General features: G+C 41.9%; 17 protein-coding genes across 17 annotated transcripts; 9 read left to right on the top strand and 8 right to left on the bottom strand.

The window, feature by feature from the left end:
- Positions 1-20: 20 nt before the first annotated feature.
- Positions 21-949, bottom strand: SEC13 (GTPase-activating protein S13; the record flags this gene model as incomplete). The annotated part of the gene is made up of 2 exons (XM_038923339.1): positions 21-896; positions 947-949. The coding sequence occupies 2 exons, from the start codon at positions 947-949 to the stop codon at positions 21-23; spliced, it is 879 nt and encodes a 292-aa protein (XP_038779267.1).
- Positions 950-1,122: 173 nt separating this feature from the next.
- FOA43_003060 (uncharacterized protein) lies at positions 1,123-3,166 on the bottom strand (the record flags this gene model as incomplete). Its single annotated transcript, XM_038923338.1, has 2 exons — positions 1,123-3,073; positions 3,135-3,166. The coding sequence occupies 2 exons, from the start codon at positions 3,164-3,166 to the stop codon at positions 1,123-1,125; spliced, it is 1,983 nt and encodes a 660-aa protein (XP_038779266.1).
- A 202-nt stretch (positions 3,167-3,368) lies between these two features.
- On the bottom strand, positions 3,369-3,935 carry FOA43_003059 (uncharacterized protein; the record flags this gene model as incomplete). Its single annotated transcript, XM_038923337.1, has 1 exon — positions 3,369-3,935. One exon carries the CDS (start codon positions 3,933-3,935, stop codon positions 3,369-3,371), a length of 567 nt encoding a protein of 188 aa, XP_038779265.1.
- Positions 3,936-4,097: 162 nt separating this feature from the next.
- On the bottom strand, positions 4,098-5,987 carry FOA43_003058 (uncharacterized protein; the record flags this gene model as incomplete). Its single annotated transcript, XM_038923336.1, has 1 exon — positions 4,098-5,987. One exon carries the CDS (start codon positions 5,985-5,987, stop codon positions 4,098-4,100), a length of 1,890 nt encoding a protein of 629 aa, XP_038779264.1.
- A 115-nt stretch (positions 5,988-6,102) lies between these two features.
- Positions 6,103-6,654, top strand: FOA43_003057 (uncharacterized protein; the record flags this gene model as incomplete). Its single annotated transcript, XM_038923335.1, has 1 exon — positions 6,103-6,654. One exon carries the CDS (start codon positions 6,103-6,105, stop codon positions 6,652-6,654), a length of 552 nt encoding a protein of 183 aa, XP_038779263.1.
- Positions 6,655-6,711: 57 nt separating this feature from the next.
- FOA43_003056 (uncharacterized protein) lies at positions 6,712-7,185 on the bottom strand (the record flags this gene model as incomplete). The annotated part of the gene is made up of 2 exons (XM_038923334.1): positions 6,712-7,120; positions 7,178-7,185. The coding sequence occupies 2 exons, from the start codon at positions 7,183-7,185 to the stop codon at positions 6,712-6,714; spliced, it is 417 nt and encodes a 138-aa protein (XP_038779262.1).
- Positions 7,186-7,325: 140 nt separating this feature from the next.
- FOA43_003055 (uncharacterized protein) lies at positions 7,326-8,129 on the top strand (the record flags this gene model as incomplete). The annotated part of the gene is made up of 1 exon (XM_038923333.1): positions 7,326-8,129. The coding sequence occupies one exon, from the start codon at positions 7,326-7,328 to the stop codon at positions 8,127-8,129; it is 804 nt and encodes a 267-aa protein (XP_038779261.1).
- Positions 8,130-8,250: 121 nt separating this feature from the next.
- On the top strand, positions 8,251-8,655 carry FOA43_003054 (uncharacterized protein; the record flags this gene model as incomplete). Its single annotated transcript, XM_038923332.1, has 1 exon — positions 8,251-8,655. The coding sequence occupies one exon, from the start codon at positions 8,251-8,253 to the stop codon at positions 8,653-8,655; it is 405 nt and encodes a 134-aa protein (XP_038779260.1).
- A 139-nt stretch (positions 8,656-8,794) lies between these two features.
- Positions 8,795-9,481, top strand: REX2 (RNA exonuclease; the record flags this gene model as incomplete). Its single annotated transcript, XM_038923331.1, has 1 exon — positions 8,795-9,481. One exon carries the CDS (start codon positions 8,795-8,797, stop codon positions 9,479-9,481), a length of 687 nt encoding a protein of 228 aa, XP_038779259.1.
- Positions 9,482-9,745: 264 nt separating this feature from the next.
- FOA43_003052 (uncharacterized protein) lies at positions 9,746-11,272 on the top strand (the record flags this gene model as incomplete). Its single annotated transcript, XM_038923330.1, has 1 exon — positions 9,746-11,272. One exon carries the CDS (start codon positions 9,746-9,748, stop codon positions 11,270-11,272), a length of 1,527 nt encoding a protein of 508 aa, XP_038779258.1.
- Positions 11,273-11,491: 219 nt separating this feature from the next.
- Positions 11,492-12,319, top strand: FOA43_003051 (uncharacterized protein; the record flags this gene model as incomplete). Its single annotated transcript, XM_038923329.1, has 1 exon — positions 11,492-12,319. One exon carries the CDS (start codon positions 11,492-11,494, stop codon positions 12,317-12,319), a length of 828 nt encoding a protein of 275 aa, XP_038779257.1.
- A 109-nt stretch (positions 12,320-12,428) lies between these two features.
- FOA43_003050 (uncharacterized protein) lies at positions 12,429-13,422 on the bottom strand (the record flags this gene model as incomplete). The annotated part of the gene is made up of 2 exons (XM_038923328.1): positions 12,429-12,503; positions 12,697-13,422. 2 exons carry the CDS (start codon positions 13,420-13,422, stop codon positions 12,429-12,431), a joined length of 801 nt encoding a protein of 266 aa, XP_038779256.1.
- A 116-nt stretch (positions 13,423-13,538) lies between these two features.
- FOA43_003049 (uncharacterized protein) lies at positions 13,539-15,239 on the top strand (the record flags this gene model as incomplete). Its single annotated transcript, XM_038923327.1, has 1 exon — positions 13,539-15,239. The coding sequence occupies one exon, from the start codon at positions 13,539-13,541 to the stop codon at positions 15,237-15,239; it is 1,701 nt and encodes a 566-aa protein (XP_038779255.1).
- Positions 15,240-15,273: 34 nt separating this feature from the next.
- FOA43_003048 (uncharacterized protein) lies at positions 15,274-16,791 on the bottom strand (the record flags this gene model as incomplete). Its single annotated transcript, XM_038923326.1, has 1 exon — positions 15,274-16,791. The coding sequence occupies one exon, from the start codon at positions 16,789-16,791 to the stop codon at positions 15,274-15,276; it is 1,518 nt and encodes a 505-aa protein (XP_038779254.1).
- A 216-nt stretch (positions 16,792-17,007) lies between these two features.
- On the top strand, positions 17,008-18,171 carry FOA43_003047 (uncharacterized protein; the record flags this gene model as incomplete). The annotated part of the gene is made up of 1 exon (XM_038923325.1): positions 17,008-18,171. The coding sequence occupies one exon, from the start codon at positions 17,008-17,010 to the stop codon at positions 18,169-18,171; it is 1,164 nt and encodes a 387-aa protein (XP_038779253.1).
- A 52-nt stretch (positions 18,172-18,223) lies between these two features.
- FOA43_003046 (uncharacterized protein) lies at positions 18,224-21,328 on the bottom strand (the record flags this gene model as incomplete). Its single annotated transcript, XM_038923324.1, has 1 exon — positions 18,224-21,328. One exon carries the CDS (start codon positions 21,326-21,328, stop codon positions 18,224-18,226), a length of 3,105 nt encoding a protein of 1,034 aa, XP_038779252.1.
- Positions 21,329-21,602: 274 nt separating this feature from the next.
- FOA43_003045 (uncharacterized protein) lies at positions 21,603-22,370 on the top strand (the record flags this gene model as incomplete). The annotated part of the gene is made up of 1 exon (XM_038923323.1): positions 21,603-22,370. The coding sequence occupies one exon, from the start codon at positions 21,603-21,605 to the stop codon at positions 22,368-22,370; it is 768 nt and encodes a 255-aa protein (XP_038779251.1).
- Positions 22,371-22,405: the final 35 nt, after the last annotated feature.

The following is a 22,405-nucleotide window of genomic DNA, read 5'->3' as shown; positions in this document are numbered from 1 at the left end:
CAGAGGTACATCTAACTTATTTATTGATCAACTTCTCCTGCTTGTTCCCATTGACCATTCAAATTCTCCTTCCAGAGGGTTACCTTATTGTCACCTCCGGAAATTGCAAGAACGTTACCACTCATAGACCAGGAGGCTCTCCAGCAAACATCGGGGAACTTATCCTGTCTAAGAAGCTGCTTTTTCCAAGGAGACATCTTGTCTGCAACATTTTTGGTCCATATGATAACGGTTCTATCTTGGGAAGCAGAGGCTATGTAATATTTGGAAAGTAAGGACGGAGACCATGCGACGTCTCTAACCCAGTCAGTATGTCCCGTAAGAGCTTCTTCTACAACGTAGGTATTCTGTGCAGCATCATACCGCCAGATTTTCACCAAATTGTCACAGCCTCCAGTGACCAAACGTCTTTCCTGGATGTTTTCTTTCTGTGGAGGTGCCCAAGAACCGGCGTTGACACCAATAGAATGTGCCTGCCACACAATGGTCTTTTGAGAGCCATCTTCCTGAAATTCCACTACGGAACACTTACCATCTGACGATGTGCACAATAACAGAGCACCGTATTCACTTGGAGCCCACGAAATGCTGTTGACTGAAGCCTGATGCACACTGCATTCTGCAATGTTAGACCAAACACCACCTTCTTCTTTCCAAATCAACACTTTACCATCGTAAGAACATGAGGCCAAAATAATCCCAAATTTCGGATGCGCCCACGAAACCTGCCAAACAGGACCCTCGTGACCCTGTAGAGTCTCAATTAATTTATAATCGTCGCCTTCTACCTGGAAAATCTTGATAGTCTTGTCAGAAGAACAGGTGGCTAGTCTTTTACCATAGTAATCAAGAACTGCATCGTGAATCAACCCATCATGGGCGTTCGAAATGGTAACCTAGCATTGTTAGTAAAACATCAATATTTGTACATATATCCAATACCTACCATGCTGCTATTTAATGTATATACTTAAAAGAACAAGTGTCTGCAAACACTTCAAGTAGGTTTTTTCCCTCACCACTACAAACGTCTACTTTTTTTCAACCTCCTTTAATGGAGTTCCTCGAATCGAGACGCGCACGTGATAACTTCGCTAATTATCTTTGATTAACTAACTATATCTACTCTTCTGCCTCTATCGTCCCATAAATCTCTAGAAATCGTAAGTTGTCCAATACAACATCAAATACTCCAGTATTACCGTCATCAAATCTCACCCTAACTTCGTTTTCGACCTTCACTCTACCGACTTCATTCACTAGGTCTCTAAGTGCCTCAATAAGCTCTGGAGAAAAGCCACAATACCATCTATGATTCCAGACAAGAAGTTTAACAATCAATTCCAAGATCGTGTCGTTGTACTCGTTGTGTTTGGAACTGTCCCCCAACTTCGTGCCACGCTGTTTCGTGTAGTACTGCAACAACTTCAACGTACAGCGAGGACTAAACCGTTCTTCAAGTCCCATCTCAAAGCATTTAGCAGCCTCTTCCAAGTGGTCCAATCTATTGGCAACCAATCCCGTAAGCTCCCATTCTAAAGTAGTCTTCTTCAACTCCATTTGCTGGGCATCAAAGTGCATCAATTCAGCTTTGTACATGGTGTAAACGCGTAAATCTTCGTAGAGAAGCATGAAGAGGTTATCGAGCCATCTCTCGCATAATCTCTTCTTCTTGAAGTCATCATTAAGAGACGCAGTTCGGGCCCTAGCTTCCTCAGAAATGGTAGCCTCAGGAAGTTTCTTAGGACCGTCAATAACACTCTCCTTACTCCCATTTTCCATCTTAAACTCCTCTTCCATAACAAAGACCTTAGTCCTATACTTGAGTAAAGCCTCCCAACCAGTCTTATGAACAATGCTGGTCAATAGACTGTAAGCCTCCGCAAAAGTTGACTTTAGGTTGGCAGCAGGAAGATTTAGTAAGCTCCGGTCAATTTTATTATGCTCCACAGCCACATCAACAGAATTCAAAGTAGAGACCTTGTCTAAAGTGACATCAATAGGTAATGGCAAATGCATATCTTCGGACTTTGGATTGTTGATCCTCTTAAGAATATACTTGTCCTTATGGGTAACCATAGGACATGAATTCAACGTAAGAAGAGCCTGTTCGTATTCCCCTAAGGCGACATAGACTTTTACTAAAACGGACCAAGGCTTGAAATAAGACGGGGAAGAATTGACAGCCTTAGTGGCGATAGGCAAGGCCATATCAAGACGTCCCTTATCAAGACAGAACTGTGCCTGCATTGTCATGATTTCTCCGTCTAAAGTATTAAGCTGAACAGCATCATGCATCACTTTTATGGCCTTAACTTCTTGATCTCCCATGAAGCATAGCTTAGCCTCCAAGGATGAGACAAATGGATCAATGGATTTGAGTCGACCAATGATCTCAAGACCCTTTTCATACAGTCCTGTAAGCTCAATACATCTAAGAAACGCATCAACAAGACAATTGTTGCCATTGGTAGCCACTTGAATATCCTCAGAACATCCAAGTTTTGCACCTTCAAAGAAAAGCTTTTCAAAACCTTCCAAGAATAGGTCAGTACCTTCCTTATTCAACAGAGGGTTGATCTTACGAATCTCTACCACGGAAGTAAAGTCCGACGAATCATTATCTGCCGTAATTAAAGCACGTACCATGGCACAAACGTAGGTTTCTAGCCAAAGCCTATCCGATTCCATCACCTTATTATTAGAGCTATCAATCATCGAAGATTCAACACTTCCAGGAAATTGAACCTTAACACGGGAGTCCAATTTGGAAAATGCATTGTAAGAACAGTATGTTGCCTCTGTAACCTTCCATGATTTATGTTTTCCGAACCACAGCTGAGGCTTCTCACCCATAATATCTACCAAAGAATGAAGCAGAGCGGCAATGGTAGCCGAATTGCGTGAGTCAACTCCTGTATAATAAAAGAAAGTTCCAGTACAAGGAATCTTAGTGGAAGAATTGTTCATAGTCTTGGCCAAATGAACCATATCAGGAGGACCGAGATCATTTATGTTATCCAGAATTGATGTTCTTTGTTCTAAAGACTCTCCTATAACCTTCTCCACTACTCTAATAAAATATGTTAGTACTCAAATCAATTGAACTTAAAATGGAAAACTGCAAAACTTACTCGGGAATAGAACCCTGTGTGACTGATGTCATGTTCAATGTTCAATAACGAATGAGTGAAAGAGGCAGTCAGCACTGTGTTTCAACTCCTCTAATTCCTTGTAAAACCTCTAATCAGCCTCGAAAATTTTGAAACTATCAGAGCATCTGTACACCAGAGCATAATCATATTAGCTAGTTAAGTTACTATTTGTACAATACTACTATACACGGATTGCATGCCATTCCCTGAGATTCATTGCCGTTCACTTTCCTTCTTTGTACGTTTCTCTGCCTTGCGCCTCTTTGCCTCGGGCGCTGTCAACTCCTCATCGTCTAGCTTCCACTCTTTAGCACTCAAGCAGTACTTTTCAGGAGGAAGCCTTATTCCCCACATTGGCATAACCGGGGGAAGAGGTTTCTCGTTCCTTTCTGCTGCCAATTTCATCAACATCTTCTTGGGTGGAACCGGTTGAAATTGATAGCTAGTTCTGGCGGCGATGGCAAGCCTTATGTCCTCATTACTGATTTGACTATGATGAGAACCAGCATTTCCAGCGTTGTTTATATTGGCATGTGCATGGTCGTTGTATATAATGGCATCATGAAGTATTTCAGATGTATATCTGTAAGCAAAATCCATGAGTTGTAAAGGAACATGATCCTGGTAGTTCTGTATACCTTGAGTAGCGAATATAAGTCGAAGTAATCTTACATCTCTAGGAATTTCTTGAGACTGCTGTGATTTTGAGCCCACACTCTGCATATTAGAATTCGAGTTCCCCTTCTTTGATTTCTTATCGTTTCCCCTCGATTCGACCATATTGAAGCTTGCACCAAGGAAACAAAACTGGCCACAAGCTGTTAAACTTGTCCAAGCTTCCCTCGGCTTTTTATTCGCGCTCTCGAGAATTTTCCACCTATCAAAAATCTCAGCTCCTATACGAATTGGGTATTAGCAAAGGATTATTATTAGTATTATACATTATGAATAGCGTTCGCAAGCCAGCTTGCAGTTTTCAGAGACCGTGTTCCAAAACTTTCTAAGTTTCAAATCTAGCTCGATGCCCTTTCTATAGGTCTGAAAACTGAGTGGCTCCCGAGTAATTCTATCCATATTCTCACGGTTCAACTCGCTTCTATGTCTGGTATAATCTGCCATCAAGAGATTAAACTTCTCCACAGATTCAAGATAGGGCCAATATTCCATAAGACTGGCTGATGCGGATAAAATAGGCACTGCTGATTGGATCTTCTCAATGATTCTGAAATCGAATCCAAGATCTTGTGCAGTCAATGGCTGAGCAGGAGGTCTTCTAGGTAGAGATCCATTCACCGGTTCATGAATAGGTATTTCCGATGAATCCACATTCACAGAGGGCTTTACTTTAGGTGCGGGTTCTTGCTCGTGCTCGTTCATGTAATCTTGATTACCAAACTCATCAACTCCCGAATCCCTTCTTCTCTTACCTGGCTCTTTCTTATCAGTGTTCAGCTCTTCAGTATTCAATGATCGCTCTATTGAATCCATATTGAAATCGCCAGAGGTTTCTGTAAATGGTGCCAGGTGATTCACATCAAAATGAAACGTATCGTCAGTCTCATCAGACTCCTCTTCTTCTTCCTCAACATCCATTTCCGTCTCATTTCTAGCTTCAGCCCTTCCTGACAGAGTTTCGTTTTGACTTCTAGGCGGATTCCACAATCGCTGCTTGCCGTTGATCTTTAAACCACTTCTGTGTGGTGATCGTGAAACTCTTCTAGGGCTAGACTTCTCGGTACCTTCAGTATTTGACTCTTCAAGAATAATAGGATCTTCTTCAGTCCCGCCATCAAGTACAATGGGATCATCTTTGGTTCCGTCGGTTCCAGCGGTTCCAGCGGTTCCAGCGGTTCCAGCGGTTCCAGCGGTTCCAGCGGTTCCAGCGGGGTCACCAGGGTCAACGGGGTCACCGGTTATGTTCGGCTTAGCAAATGATGGGTCAAACTCGAATTTTGGAGCCACAAACGGATTTGAAAATCCATTTGCATCCGCATTTTGAATACCAGAAGTATCTGGAAGATTGTCTTCGGACAGATAAGAAGAATCGGAGTTAATGTTAGAAAAAGCAGATTCAGGTGAAGGGGGTAAAGATGACTTCTGCTCGTTGCCATTCTCTGTTTCTTTCACATCATTTACGGTGCTCTTTGGAGTAGGCCCCATATATGTTTTCTCTCCTGCTTTAAATGAATACGAAGACGATGATTTGCTCCATTTGCCGTTATTAGTACTTTGTAGATCCGGCTTAGGATCCTCCTTTTTCTTGCTCCCCGTGTCGAACCTCGGCCTGAAACCAGAGAACGGATTGCTAAATTCATCGTCAAACTGACTGTAATGAAAGGCGTTACCAAACGGACTGTATCCATCATTTTGCCTTCTCTCTTTCTCTCGATACACTCTTTCCCAAGCCTCCTTCTCCATTCTTGATTGTCTAGCCCTTTCTGCATTAACACGTGCTCTTTGTTCTTGATCCTGCCTTCTCTTGAACTCTTCATACTGACGTCTTGCTCTATCATACTCTCTTCCTGCTGCTTGGGCAAATGATTCCGCACCAAATGAATAAGCATATCCATATCCAAATGGTTCTCCGGAATTCATCGATGTGGTGGTGGCTGTAAATTGTCTTGCTCGATCATAATCCGCCTTTTTATGTGGATCGCATAGGACTTTGTAGCTATCATTGATCTGCTTGAACTTGTCTTCGGCCTCTCTAGTCTTATTCTTATCAGGATGATACTTTAGAGCCAGTTTTCTGAACGCCTTCTTAATATCTATAGCCGACGCATTCACACTCAAGTCTAATATCTTGTAGTGATCTATAGATGTACTAGACATCGTTTGAACCAAGAAAAGATTAACACCTCAAGCAGGCTGTCTCATAATATTTGACTTATAGCGCGAAAGTCATTTTGTTGAGGTGGATTCACCACTAATCTTCTCTTACTACTCTATGACTGCTGGTAAGCCCGATATGAGTGGCACATTTTTCTACAAATTCCCGGTGACCCGCCAGGTATTCTATCGCAGCAAATATTGTTACGCTTTGGTCAATTTGAAGCCTATTGTACCAGGTCACGTTCTAGTTGTTCCTTTCCGTCAAGTTCCTCGGTTAAAAGAGCTTAGTGTCAAGGAATCGATCGATCTTATGGCTACTGTTCAGCTGATTCATTGTTTTATCGAGAAAGTTTACAAGGCAGACTCACTTAATCTCTCTATGCAAGATGGAATCGGTGCCGGTCAATCCGTTCCCCATGTTCACTTCCATATCATTCCTCGGTACTTGAAAGACGGTTACGGAGATCATATATATGATATGTTGGAGCAGAACGAAGCCAATTTGAATGGCTTTTTCCGTAAAGTTTGCCAGGAAAGAGTCGTTGCTGCAGATCTTGAGCGTCGTCCAAGATCCATGGAAGTCATGGAGAAGGAAGCCATCTGGCTTCACGAGGAGCTGCAAAAATTCCTCAAGGACTATCATCCTGTTGAAGAACCCCCAAAATAATATAAAACTGATTAACTAATAGACAAAACTATATACACGACGTAACACGACGTAATCCTATTCCTGCTCTCTGTGTAACTTCTCCCATCTCCGTGTTTGGATTACCTCTTGAACACTCTTCTTTCTATAAGCTTTCTTTAATTGGGCCATCTTTATTCTGTCCTTAACTTTCTTATCGGCAGCATATATTCTACTCTTTCTTTCTCCTCCATGCTTCCTCTGTGTGGTCCTAAGTTCTTGCAATGGTATACTCTTTTTGTACTTTTCTTGCCAGTCCAGTATATACCTTCTAACAGAGGTATCAATGCCTCCCTCTTTCATCTGTTTGGATGTCATGGTGAAGAATTTTTTCCAGTCATTTTCAAACGTCGATGAGGCCTCTGATGCTTGGTGTCCAATCTTATTTAGGAAAGTATCCACATCAGGCACTTCCTTTGTTGGTTCGGGAACCAATACCAAATTGATTCTTTTCAGAGTCGCTATGGTCGAGGAAAAGTTCCTACGACCAACCAAACGAAGCAACGTGCTCATAATGCTTGAAGAAACAAGTCAACTATAGAGTGATGATTGATTTACCCAGTCTAAAAAATTTTTGAGCTTAGTCGCGACAATTGATTTTATAGAGATGGATGGACATCGTAAAGTGTTAAGCTTCTCTTGCTCCACGACCCATGTCCATCGAAAACACACCGTTGGATGAGCTTCAATGGAAATCCCCCGAATGGGTTAATGCCTTTGGTTTAAGAACCGATAATGTTCTCGAGTATTTCTCTCAATCTCCATTCTTCGATAGAACCTCTAATAATCAGGTGTTGAAGATGCAGAACCAATTTTCCGATGCAAATTATATTAGCAGGCCATATGAATTATTACTTATCGACCTTACAAAAATGAGAGGTACGGAATTTATCATCTCTATAGTGAGAGAGCCAGACTTTTGGGTTATTCGAAAGCAGTACAGGTACTCAGAGACTCGGGTTAAAACTTTGGCTGATTTCTACATCATTGGATCCAGTGTATATATGGCTCCATCAATTCATGCTATTCTTTCCAGTAGATTATTGAGTACGTCTCTTAATTTGAAGAATGCTATCAACTTACTTCAAGAACTTCCTAGTTTCTCTCCTTCTAAGGGTCATTACTATGAGTTCAGTAAGTCTGACAATGAATCTAAAGACGACAAAACTGAAGATTCCTTGAAATTGCCTGATTCTATTTCCAATGCTTTCAGTAACCTTCTTAATTTGTCACTCCAGAAGAATTCTGTACGTTTGGATGATATGCCCGATACGGGGATCAACGAGATTGCCTTGACCAAGCAGCAGCAGCAGCAGCAGCAACAACAGCAACAGCAGCAACAGCAGCAACAACAACAACAACAACAACAACAGCAGCAACAGCAGCAACAACAACAACAACAACAACAACCTTCCAAGTCCCTTCTAAACCCAGCAGTCTCTTCACCACCCAAATAGCTCCATGTATACTATATTTACTAATTGATTACATAATCCAACAAAATTTTAGGTGAGGTAGCGAATGGGAGAAGGTAGAAGTGACCTACTACACTTGATTAGACTCTTTCTATAAACCACCATGAGATACCTTCCATACTTACGGCAAGCTCAAGAGATTTTAATCAAGGCGGGTAAAGGTGATGCAACTGGGTTGACAGGACTTTATCGACATCCTAATCCAAGACCTGTGCTAACCAAGCTCTACAATGCCACTTTAAAGAAGCTTGCCAAAGATTTCCCCAAGGAATCGATCTACAGACAGTCTGTCGAAAGCATGACTAAAGCCAGACTAGCTGTGGTTGAGAAAAATGAGGTTCTTGATAGAATCGAGAAAGAGATTGGATGTGGATTGATTGAGGAGTTGGTTATTCAGGCCAATGATGAGTACAACTTGGCCCAAAAGATGGCTGAATGGAAGGCCTGGGAGCCTTTGCAGGAGAAGCCATTAGAGGATCAGTGGGTTTATTTTGGAAAGAAGGTTTAGCACTTTTATATTTATTTATTTATTTGACTTAACTTGATGCTGTAGTAAAGTAAAGTGAAGTTAGCTTCGCTTCGCGCTCATTGTTAGTTGGCTCTTCTTAATGTTATCACGTTGCTCATCAGTACTTAGAGTAAGAACAATGTCCACAGCCAGTGATATCATCAAGTCAGCTACAGGAGTTTACGATCACATGAAACCAATCATCTGGGTGGATTGTGAGATGACTGGTTTAGATCATGAGAAAGACCATATTATCGAGATCTGCTGTCTTATTACAGACAAGAATTTAAAGGTTTTGGATAAGGCAGGTTACGAATCGGTTATACATTATCCGAAAAGTGAAATGGATAGTATGAATAAATGGTGTATAGATCATCATGGAAGTAGTGGACTCACGAAAAAAGTAATTGAATCTGAAAAGACCAAAGATCTAGTGGAAAACCAACTATTGAACTACATTAAGAAGTTTGTCAGTCCCAACGTGGGGATCCTTGCAGGAAATTCGATACACATGGATCGATTGTTTATGTTAAAGGAAATGCCCAAAGTAATCAACTACCTCATGTATAGAATCATCGATGTTTCTTCCATCATGGAATTCTGCAAGAGACACAATCCTAAAGTGGAAGCTCTAATGCCACCCAAAATAGGCGCGCATACTGCAAAGCAAGATATTATCGAGAGTATTAACCAGTTGAAATATTATAGAGATGTCTACTTGAAGGATTCTGATGAGATCGACGAGGAAGTGATTAGAGAGAAATGGGCAGGTAAGGATATTAACGGTAATCCATTAGAGAGGAATACCAGAAAAAGAAAAATCTAACTGAACACAAACCTTCCCTCACGTCTTCCTCTCATTGATAATTCACCTTCGCTCGTTTCATTGTCCCGTAATTATTTAGTTAGCAATCGCAAAATTACCAATTTCAATTAGCCAATTTTACTATCTTGTTTTTCTTTGCTTGCTCTTTGACTAGCTGCGTCATTTATCCAACATAAGCCTTTTTTTCTCCTGCATTAGTTCCATTTCACACTTTACGCAATCCACCTTGCAGCAGAGTGGTGTCTTTTTTTATTCTTAAATATTATGTCTACCAAGGCTAAAGCCATCGATCAACAGGATCTTCAATTTGCCGGATCTGATTACGTTACTTCGAGTACCATGGTCAATGCTAACAACGCTACAAAACCTCCACAACAATCCGGTTCAGCTGCCAGCTTTGACCTTGATTTACTTGGTGCAGCTATATCGGATACTAGTCATGTCACGCAACAGCCAAATAGTCATAGTCATAGGCATAGTACCCGTCATATGGCTTCTAAGAAGAATCAGACTCTATCACTGGAGAACTTCCACTTGGATCCCCAGGATTTCCAAAATTTCCTTATGATTAATCCTCCTATCATGGAGTATTCTCCTTACTATTATATGAAGACTCCCGCTGGCATTCCTATTGAGCAGTCTCAACAACCTCAGCCTCAGCAGCCTCAGTCTCAGTCTCAGTCTCAGCAGCCTCAGCAGCCATTTGGTGGCCCTGAGAACTACGGATATGCTCACTATAAGGCTAACGGTGCCAAGCCTGTCCCCTCTGGAGTAGCCACTGGTCCCGCTATCGGTGCTACCACCGGCCCCCCTGGCCCCTCTGGTTCGCACTTTGTCGACAACTTCCCTGATGGTATAGATCCATCCATCGACGAGCAGTTCGTTGAAAACGTTGCTCCACAGACGATCCCACAAGGTGCCCCCTTCGTGACAGCACCTGTGGATTCTTCTGAAAGTGGTGACGTCTCAGGAGACTCTGGATATGTTAATGGACCGCTGACGGCGTACCCTCCAGCTCCACGTAGACGTGTTTCCATTTCTAATGGTCAAATCGGACAAATAAGTATGATTGTCCATCGCACTGAGGCTGAACAGGACCAGGCATATATGGAAGCACAATCTCAGGCTCACATCCAAGGTTCTGGTAGAGGTCAGTCTATCTCACCACATCAAATGGGACCAGGTCTTGGGCACCAGGCTTCGACTCAACTGCAACAAGGTCCAAGCCAACAGAATCGGCAGGTATTCTATTCGCATCATCAACCACCAGCCTCACCGCAGCCTTTTAACGGTGGAGAAATTGAAGTGGATAAGGATGGTATTCCTAAAAGACAGTTACTCTACAATAATCAAGTGATATTTAATCCAGATGCGGGACCTATTCCTGGTACAGCAGCTTGGAAAAGGCAACGAATCTTGGAGAGAAATAGAGTCGCTGCCTCCAAATGTCGCCAAAAGAAGAAGAACCTTCAAAGAAGACTACAGCGGGATGTGGAAGAACTCTCTAATAAGAACCGGTACTTGGAACAGGTGATTCTCAGTATGAAGGAGAAACTGAATGATTACATGAGTGCGAATAATATACCACTTGATATACTACTGGGGCAAGGAGATGAGGATTTCCATAGCCATGTCAAGTCTGAAGAGGCCACGAAAAAGAACAGTGTCAGACTCTCTAAGAGTCAGAAGAGGGATCTTGCATTAAGTGTGACTACGGATACACTACGAGATATTATGTTGTCGGATGGCAGTGACTTGTATTACGGTCTGAAAGGCTCCGTTAAGCATTGATCTGTGGCTGTGCACGTGTGAAGCTTTGCCGCTGCTTCGCCACCTTTTTGCCACCGCTTCGCCACTTCCCTGCCTCGCCACTTCCCCGCCTCTGCTTCGCCACGGGCTCTCTGTTTCATTGGGTTCTGTCTACAACTGCCTCCTCCATTATCTATTTATTGCCTTTGTAATCGCATCATTTAGGTTTACTTTATTAAATATACTATACATCTAATTCTCATGAATGAATCATTTAATTCGGCCATAGATTTGGAGGAGCAGCCCTCGTATCAGGACTCTCCTGAGTTTGATCAGGTTAACGATGATATCTCCAATGGATTATTGGAGATCAATAATATGTTGAGCAATTTGAACAAGAACTTGATTGTAATGGAGCGAAAGGTTGATGTTGATGGTCGAAGTGGTGGAGATGGAAGCGTCGAAAAGTACCAGTCGAACTCAGTAACTTTGGTGAATAGATTGGTTGGCCTGTTCAAGGATATATCATTGTACAGCCGGAAGATGAATGGTATGGATACTACAATGTTAAACAAGAGCCAGATATTTGTGAAGAGCAAGTTAAACGAGAACTTGAAGAGTTCTTTGAAGAAGTTTAACGAGCTACAGAAGAGTCTTACAGATCTAGATAAGCAAATGAACGAGCAGGTACAAGAATCTCACAAACAGAGTGAGACGTCACCGCCACCACAGCAACAGCAACAGCAACAGCAAAGACTTATCATAGAATATGAGCCAGTCAATGCAGAAGAATTAGAGTACCAGAGAAATCTTGTTGAAGAAAGAGAAAGAGATATAGAACAGATTTCCCATGGAGTCTCGGAATTGAATGAAATCTTTCACGATTTGTCTAGTATGGTGGATGCACAGGGAGAATTTGTAGACAACATCGAAACTAACATATATAGCACCTTGCACGACACGCGAATGGCCAATAAGCATCTTCGAAGGGCTGATAGGTATCATCGCAACAAGCGTAAGCTCTGTTTCTGGCTTCTTATGATTGCCTGTGTGGTGATTTTGTTTGTCATCATGATCATCTTTGCCTAAATCTTCCAAAGTTTCACTTTACCATCATCTCCGCATGTTAGGAACTCGTTTTCTCCATACCATTTGACGCAGTTCAATTCACTGACTCCATGTGCCAGCTCTTTCGTCGCTAAAACTGTCCATTTCCCACTCTTATCTCCTTCTTCTTGATAAACGACGACTCTTCCGTCACATCCGCAGCTGGCTATCATCCCATTCTTGCTCCAATCGACGCTGTAGACCGGACGATCATGAACTTGGGGAAGAACACTTTCTAGAATCCACTGTTCTTCTTCTTTTACACTCGAGGGAACAACAGGTTTAGGAGACGTATCTTTCTTTGTCGAAGATCCTAGCCTCTTGTAAACCCGTACTTTAGTGTCATCGCTGCAATTCACTAACCTAACCACATTCTTCTTCGAGTCTTTTTCAAAGTCACTGCACCATACCGTACCTTTGGCATCTGTGAGCTTCGCAACACAAATCCAATCATCCTCATCGTAAGTGTCCTGACGAAATATCCGACATGTCTCGTCATAGGACGATGTGGCCAACAAATTCAGTGAAGGGTGCCATTTGACCTCCTTGATATCCTGTTCGTGCTCCTGTATAACGTTAATGCATTCAAACTCTTCATTGGTATCATCCGTCTCCCATATCCAGGCACTCTTATCCCTGGAACACGTAGCCAAATACTTCCCATCGTAGGACCAATCCACAGATTTCACCTCATTTTCATGTCCTTCAATGATGGCCAACAACTCCCATCCATTATCTCCCACTATTTCGGACTTTGAATCGCTATTGAAATCTTTCTCTGTATCTTCGTCACGTTGAGCATTCTTCTCCTCCATCAAATCCCTTCCCCAAATACTAACTGTAGCATCAAACGAACCTACTGCAACCGTAGGAAACTCTGTAGATGGCTTGAAAGAAACACATCTCGTCGTCTTTGAATGAGTGTCGTCCGCCAAAGTGGCCACTAGTTTTCTAGTCCTCAAATCGAAGATCTTGCATGTTTTGTCCGCAGAGACTGTAGCCATGAGATGAAGCTGAGGTTGAACAGCAACTGCCCAGCAGATATCATCGTTAGCATTGAACGTGTATTCTAGAGATATGGACATATTAAGGGCTTGACAGACTAAAGAGATGAGGTGTTGAACAAGGAACGAAATTTTACATCTCGAATTTAACCAATTGAGATTTTCATCATCCTGACGTATCTTTCTTCCTCTTCAATATGTTGAAACTGACCCTTCTACGGGCCCAGAGGCCCGTAAGATTTCCTTTGCTTGCGACTGGATCGTGGGCCGGTCTTAGGTTTAACTCATCGACAGGAAAGGGTAAGGACCCCAGGGACTCTAAGGACTGTAAGGACTGTAAGGACTCTAAGGACTCTAAGGACCCCAAAGACTCTAAGGACTATAATGTCCCTTTAAGGGATCTAGAAAACTTCTCGCCGGATTTATCTTCACGGGTCTCGAATCCCAGTGGATCTCTTCCAGGTATGAACCAAGAGATTCTCGATCTCATGAAACATCCGAAGGTGGTATATAATCCGGCCAATAATAAAGACGAGACTAGATATGAATTTCACGCTCCAAAGACACCCAAAGAGGAATATAAGGAAGCGATCAAGAACAAAGTCCAAGGAAGTTCAAAGATCAAAAAGTTGTTACCGTCACTACTACTTGGAGCGGGTTTCTTATGGGTTATCTATACATATGATTACTTCACGCGTGAAAAGGATCCATATAGAGACACGGACAGTTCTCTACTAAGAGAGGACAAGTTTTTACCCTATTTGGTGAGTTTCAAGTATCGAATTGATGACAGTCACTACCTCATTGAGCTCACTAGAAAGAATAGAGCTCGGAAGCTCATTCATAATCAACGGCTTTTCAATGGCGATAAGATATGGAGTATAGAAATAGCTAAGCCTGACATTAATATTACACGTAGTTATACGCCGTTGCCATTATTTGTTGCTGGATTTGATCCTTTGACCCAAGAACCTCATTTAAGGTTGGTTTCTAAGGCTGAGCAGGAGGGTAAATTTATTCTAATTGTGAAAAGATATCCTGATGGAGAGTTCTCTCGATGGTTGACGGGATTGGGTCTATTACAGGAGATCAAGGTGAGGGGGCCTATACAAGATTATAAGTTCCGGTTTCATCCTTTAGATCATTATCAGGCCAGACCTCAGCTTGGAAATACTCTCGAAAGGACTGAGCCTGACCACGAGTACCCGGGTCACCTTCCCAAGCCAGAAAATTTTGTTTTCTATGGTGCTGGAACGGGTATTCTACCGTTTTTACAGGTTCTTTACTCTCCGAATCCTCCAAAAGGTATCACAGAGGCATTTGTTTCAGTCCATAGTGAGTCCAACCTAATGGGGCAGCTCAGAACATTGAACTATTTTGCTGAAAAATGTGGCCGTGTTAAATTTCACTATCTTGTTGAAGACCAGAATCAGCATCTTTCTTCAAACGATATTCCAAGTCCTACATTTCCTCATTTTACCGGTGCTAAGGATCTTAAAATTAGCGAAGAGGTGTATAGGTACAAGCTTCTGCAGGAGAAGAAAGCCGAGGTTCGTCGCCAAGTTGAAGGTGACCCTATCAAGAAGCCCGATGATAGTACTTCTGTAAGCCCTTCATCAGTCTCCTATGGTTCTCCTGGTCCCAATGATATTCCAAACTTGGACTTCAGTAAGATCAAGCCTGATAATGCATATCAACAATTCAGGTTTCTTCGTGGAAAGAAAGAACTTCCTCCACCATCGTTGGCTTTCGTCTGTGGTCCCGATGGATACATCGATTTTGTGTCTGGTAAACCCAACCTCAACAATACAGAAATGAAGGATATGGGACCTATTGGAGGTCTTTTGAAGGAAAAGGGTTGGACAGAAAATAATGTCAAGAGATTGGTCGGCTTGTAGATATGAATTATGACTGTTTCATTATTATTATTAGCTATTGTAACATTACATCCACTATAAAGTCCTCTTCTAATTCGGTATCACTAACTTTCATCGACGGCAGAAGCAATTCGTCATCAAAAAGGAGTGAAATCAAAACTTTGGCTTCAACCTTAGCTTTACTCCGATAATAGTCAATCATTAATCGGATCTCTGTATCTGGATTAACTTGCACTTTGTAAGATTTCTTGTCCTTTCCAACCATATTAATGGTAAAGTAAGAGTTGTCTTGCTCCCTAGTAAGATCCAAATTATGGCGAAGATCAATATCGTTGTCATTGTCATACTCATCGTCACTTTTGTGCTGCTTAGCCGCTTCCTGTAACTCATCGAAATCTCTCTGATCATAGTCCAACTCAATTGTCTCGTTTTCCCCGATTTTGCTATCTCCAATTGAAGATTCAGCAGGTAATGCAGCCCCATCAGAGCCATACAATGTCACCTTCAACATATCTGGATAGTGAAGACGAACAAGAAATATACTGACAAGGTCTATCATCACAGAAGTTCTCTTGGTGGCAATAGTAGTCGATCTGCCAGTTTTCCTATCCTTCAGGTTGATAGTAATCTCTGGATCGCCGTTTCCACTAGATGCAGCTTCTGAAGTTGATTGTTTACCCAAGTTCAGTAACTGCCTAGTCGCCTGAATCTTTGTCTCAGTGCTCATAGTGGTACAGAAATGATAGCCATCGTCGGTGATAGGAAGTGATATCTTTCCATTCTTTTTGGATAATTGAAGCAAGTAACCTATTTTGAGAAACTGCTTCACTATCAAATCCAGCTCTTTTATGTAGAATACCAATGTTTCAGGCATCATCACTGGTTGTTCAATGTACTTTGGATATAGCCATGCACAGATCTTCTCTTGGATCTTCTTGAAATGAGTACTTCCCTTGGCAGTGAGTGATATGGTGAGGCTTCGATCCCCTAACTCCACGGTTACATCGATCTTGAATTTGGTATCGCTAACATTCATCTTTTCACCATTCACCACCACAGTCTGCGCAAGAAAATCCGTCGGTACTCGATCTAAAGCTTCTTCCATCTCTGCCATCGTCTCGTATTTCTCCACCTTCATTATATCCGAGTCCAACTGCTCTAATAGCTGTTCATCCTCACTAGCTCGTTTACCCTTAACAGATATTGGTTCACTCCTGGTCGTTTTTATAGAACTTTTCTCATTGATTATAAGTCCCGTAATGTAGTCTTCATCACTGTCGTCATCTTGAATCCCAAGCATCTTCATGAGATCGTCGTTTTTGGGTTCTTCTTTCGACTCGCTTTTGAAAGAAATGTTCTTTGATGGACTGCTTACGTCCATCTTGGATAATCTTCCACCAGATTTTGAAGTGGACTCATTTTCTTGGCTTTTCTTAGTATGATGATGATGCTTCTTGTGTCCTTTCTTCTTTCGCTTCTTACTTGGAGGAGGAAGATCATAATCTTCATCGTCACCACCGAAAGCAAAAAAGTCGTCCTCTGCACGTGAAGAGGATTTAGAAGGATCTGACATGGAACAAAAGGATGCTAGCTGATGGCAAGCCAAAACTTTATTATGTCTGTTCTTTGAGATAGCTTATATGTCTGTTCGATATATATAGTGAGAGACCACACACGGAAAAATAAACTTTTCACCCGTAGAAGAAATGCGCGATCCTGATGAAGCCATAAAGGGGCCCCCAATCGATAGATCGACTCTTGATCCGTTCGTCTCTTTGCTTAGCAAATAATGCTCGGGAAACGCGCCCTCGTCAAATCATGTTACCGTTTAAGGTTATACTCTACAGTGAATACCTCGGCAGAAACTGTGGAGACGATTCCCAGCATTCTAGACCCCAAGTTTGAAATCCCTAATGGGTCTGTCATCTTCAGCGGTATTCAACCAACAGGTGCATTCCACTTGGGTAACTATTTTGGTGCCGTTAGAAACTGGAGAGATTTCCAAACCAGAATTGAACGTGATCATATCAATTCTCGTCTTCTCTTCTTTGTTGCAGATATGCATTCTCTTACAGTTCCACAGAACTTCTCACGATTGACCAATCAACGACTCGAGGCCTTTGGTTCGCTTATGGCATGTGGCATTGATCCTGAAAAAGCTACCATTTTTTTCCAATCAGAGGTGCCTGAGATCCCGAAATTACAATGGATCTTGTCCTGTATGTGCGGTATGGGACAGCTCAATAGAATGACTCAATGGAAGTCTAAGGCCAACTTGAGGAACGACGCTGATATAGCAGCAGACTTCGGTAAAGTCAAATTGGGCTTGTTTACTTATCCAGTTCTTATGGCTGCCGATATTCTTACCTTCAACGCTACACATGTTCCTGTTGGCAGGGACCAAGCCCAGCATTTAGAACTTACCAGAGAATTGGTTGATATCTTCAATAGGGCCACCAAATCTAAATTTTTGCATCAGCCTATGACTCTTCTTGCTCCTACTATGAAGGTTCTTAGCTTGAAGAATCCGGAAAAGAAAATGTCCAAGAGTGATCCTGATGATATGAGTAAAATATTTATTACTGAAGATGCCAAAAGTATTCGTAATAAGATCAGTAAGGCGCTTACAGACTCAGTGGAAGGTAAGCTTATCTATGATCCCGTTAATAGACCTGCTGTCACTAATCTTATTACTATTCTTGCAGCAGCATTGGGAAGACCTGTCCTCGAAGTTTCCAATCAAGTAGAAGATTTCACTAAGAAAGAGTTGAAGGATGCCGTTTCTGATGCTGTTGTTAAGGAGCTTAAAGATCCAGCCGCAAGATTCCAAGAATTAATGAAGGATCCTGAAAGATTAGATAAGTTAAGTAGAAGAGGTTCTGAAAAGGCCCGGGAAATTGCCTCCAAGAATCTTAAAGAGATATCCAAGCTTGTTGGAATGGGCTACTGGTGAGGAAGAGCAGAGAGTTTGCCATTCGTTTATCCTGTACATATTCATATATTTCTCATAGTAGATTGTTCTCTAACAATCCAATAGACTCTCCGTATTGAACCAAGATTCTTTGTACCTCTCTCTGTTTGGAGCAGCTTAGGATCAACTCTTCGAGTAGATGCTTCTTCTCAACCCCGCATATCTTTCCATTCATATCTATGAATAGCTCTTGAAAGATCTCAATAAGTCGATCCTTCAGGTTCAGTTCACTGAGTCTCTTCACGTAAACAATAAGGTATGTTTTGAAGTTTTTGAAGTCATTAAGAAATTGGTATAGGTTGATCTTGTTTTCAAGATGATTCAACGAAATTACAGTTTCCAAATTCTCAAATCCCTCCTTCATGAGCATCACCTTCGATATTTTGCTAAAGAACTTGGCCTTACCTCTGCGAACAATCTCTTCGTTGGTGTGTATCTCAAGATAATTTAACAACGAACTGTCTTCAGTAGTTGAAGACGTCGATGAGGTGAGAGTCTGAGTAGAGTCCCAGTATTGAGATCCAAAGGCCCACCACGAATCACTCACCAAAGACCATGTACCCATGTCACTATCGTATAGATAGCCATTACCGTTGCTTAGTGTCACTATGGGAAGTCCGGTAGAAGTAATTGAGCACATGGTTAAATTCTCGGAACGAGTTAGCAAGTCGCCGTTAACAAAGACTATTCCATTTTTGTCTATAGATGTAGTGCCCTGTGTATTTCCAGAAGCAGCACCGCCAGTGCCAGTTCCATTCGATCCATTATTACTGCCTTGGTTACCGCTAGCCAAGGAATCGTTGGGTCCACCAGCACGGTAAATAGGTTGAAGCAAGGGATAAAGTGACGTAGGTCTGAAAAGGGCCTTGTGCCTTCGAAGATCCCAAGCATACATCTCTCCTACAGAAGTGACAGCCATGAGAAACTGATCTTTCATTTCAAGAAACGAAAGAGGTGATCCCAAGATCATTGTTGGTAGAACGCGTCTTCCCGAATTCGTATAAGTGATAATCTGACCATTAGTGGTCGATATAGCCCAGTAAGTTCCTGAGCCAGTGATAATGTGCACCCTGTGAGGAATAAAATCAACAAAAACCTCTTTGGTAGAATCTGATGGGAACCGTTTCAGAAGTGCAATTCTAGAAGGATACGACTCGTGACCGTTTCCGTTTGTCACCTCTAGACACATGCTGCTATCTTCTAGTAAACTGTAATTTATGTGTGCTCGTACCTTTGGAACAGCTATACGAATATTGCTAAATGATATTTGTGGATTTATGGCAACTGAGCCAGCAAATTCAACTGATTCTAACTCCCTTTTTTTTCTTGGTGCTCCATCCAGCTGATTTCCCTTGGATATTCTATGAGCTAAGCTTTTGGGAACAGAAGTGGATGGACCAACAAAGTCCGAGGTTGGCCCTGAAGGCTTCTTCAAACTGTTGTTAGAGTTTAAACCAGATTTGTGGTTTTCAGATAATACTGCACTATGAGACCGTTTCTTTCCATTTTTCGTCTGATCTATAGGCTTATCTTTCTCTGTGTTGTCAACAGAAGTGTCTGTAGCGTCTGCGGAAGCGGTACCTCCAGGGATAGCAGATTGTAATTTACTCTTTCCCTCGTTCTTCACAATAGTTTTAGGGGTCTTAAGCTTGGGAGCCAGTTTCAATTGTGGTCTAGTGTCTTTCTCCTTCCTCATCCACTTGTCGAATGTCTCCAATATCTCTGGAGCTGCTTTAGAGGCTCCAGAATTAATATCGTTTTTGATACATTCCGATTCGGGCACAACTTCACCTAATTCTCCCTCGTCAAACACCACAAGTATCATATGACCGGAAGACGTGGTTAGGAAAAGTAATCGACCATTCTGACTCCAACATATATCTTGGATAGGTTGTGGGCTTATTTCATTGATCATGAATAAGGGTCTATCCTCACTGGTCTTCCATATAGCAATACTAGAATCAGGGGATGCAGTGGCAAGAACGTAGGTAAATACGGGATCACTACCTTCCTTTCTATATGTACATGGAGAAAATTGTGTCATTGTAGACTTAAATCCATGGCCGGTAAAAGAATGCCACTTGTCCCATGTAGCGCCAAAATTGGGCGTATCATTGAATAACACCGATATAATTGAAGTCTTGCTCTTGGAAGCATTTGGAACAGAGATAGTTCTATCGTCTTTAGACCAACTGACTTTTCTAATGGTAGCTTTATTCAACTTGGAGCTATTTATAAGCTTGCTGAATCTCTGTGTAATATTATATTCGAATTTGCGACCTTCTAAATCATCTGGTACCAACGAGTACTCTAATATATTGACCAACTTATCATCTCCTAAAGTTAGAAGATACTTTCCGGAAGTATTATCAAAAGAGATTCCTTTAACAGGAACATTAGAGCCAAATGCAGCTGAAGATGATATATTGGTGGTTCCATTACCTTTAATCTCATGAAGATGTAAAACGGAGATGATTCGTGAATAAATAACATCATATATGATGACCTCATCATTCATCGAACTAAAGGCTAGAAGTTGGTCATCGGCAGACCAACTAAAGTCCAAAATCAAGCCATTCACATGCTTGAAGATCTGTCGCACGGCACATTTTGCGGAATTCTGAGGATCGCTCACCATATAAACCTCACCATTCTTATAAACTGCAGCCAACAGATTTGAATGGGACTTCAAATTGGCATACTTCAGAGAGGTAATCTTGCTTCGGCTCCTCACACCAATAATATTAACAGGATGCTGTGCTAATTCAAGCTTTGACTGGTCAATGGTAGGTGATTTGTGAGTCTTTCTAGTTGGCACAGTCAACTTCTGTTTGTCGATGTGAGATGAAGATGGTGAATTGTTATCGACTGACTCTTTGTCGAGATCAATAATGGAACTAATTTCTTTTGTCCTATCAACATCATCACCATCAGGATTCTTAGCCAAATTCTCCTTCTCCTTCTCCTTCTCCTCCTCCTCCTCCTCCAAACTTTTGTTTGGAATTAAGTGAGTAAACTGTGACATCGACCGGATCTTGATGTTTCCATCGTTATTAGCAGTGGCCACATAGTCATTAGTGGAATTGACACTCACAAACAATGAAGTTTTGTTTAAAAAGGATGCGGTGAAGAAATACATTCCTGCTGGCAGGAAAGGAGTAGAAGAAAGCTGAAGAGAATGTCACTCCCAGCTGTGTCTAACCTATGTCTTGATTTACGTCCAGTAAATATACATCCTTACACCTGAGATATTAAAATTTTCAATATTCGAAGAGAGAAAAGAGCAGTAGAGAGAGGAGGCCAGAGACGACAGCCAGAGACGACGACAGCCACAGAAATTCTAGATATTCTAGATCTTGCATCTACTTTCCAGCATTAAGCTATTTGACTACATACATTCGCATCTCCTCCACATGGCTAGCAGAGAAGGAGAGTACATAAGTGACTCAGGCTCAGACTACACAGAGTATTGGATTGACTGGTTTCTAGGAAGCCGTGGTAACGAATACTTCTGCGATGTTGATGCCGAATACATAACGGATCGATTCAACCTTACAGGATTGAATCAGTATGTGGATAGAATAGGATTATTGGTGGATATTATAACGGATCGAACACAGATAAGTGAGACACAGCCGGAGGAAGCCAGAGCCCGTCTTGAAGACAATGCCAAATTCATCTACGCTCTTATTCATGCGCGGTACATAATTACATCGCGTGGTTTGAGTAAGATGCTTGAAAAGTACAGAAACGGTGATTTTGGATACTGTCCAAGAGTCAATTGTAAGCTAACGCCTCTTTTACCGGTAGGATTAAGTGATAAACCTCGTGTGGCCTCTGTCAAACTTTACTGCCCTAACTGTGAAGACCTATATAACCCCAAATCTTCTCGTCATGCTTCCATTGATGGAGCTTTCTTTGGAACGTCATTTCCTGCCATGTTCCTCCAAAACTATCCAGAGTTGGTTCCTACTCACAACGTTGATGTGTATATTCCAAAGATCTTTGGTTTCCAGCTTCACAGCCAGGCACAGTTGACTCGATGGAGACTACTTAAAAGAGAACAGTTGGTCAATAGGTTGGACCAGTTACATATCGAGCATGCTAATGATGGCCCCGGTGGGTTTGCGGATCCTGTTGATGATGACGAGAATAAGAAGGCAAAAAGGGGAAGACGATAAGTATTGTACTGTAATATAGAGTTCGAGATAAATCG

The sequence above is a fragment of the Brettanomyces nanus genome, chromosome 3 (genome assembly GCF_011074865.1).
Source record: "Brettanomyces nanus chromosome 3, complete sequence".
Taxonomy (NCBI): domain Eukaryota; kingdom Fungi; phylum Ascomycota; class Pichiomycetes; order Pichiales; family Pichiaceae; genus Brettanomyces; species Brettanomyces nanus.
This window is presented reverse-complemented; position numbering and strand designations above follow the sequence as displayed.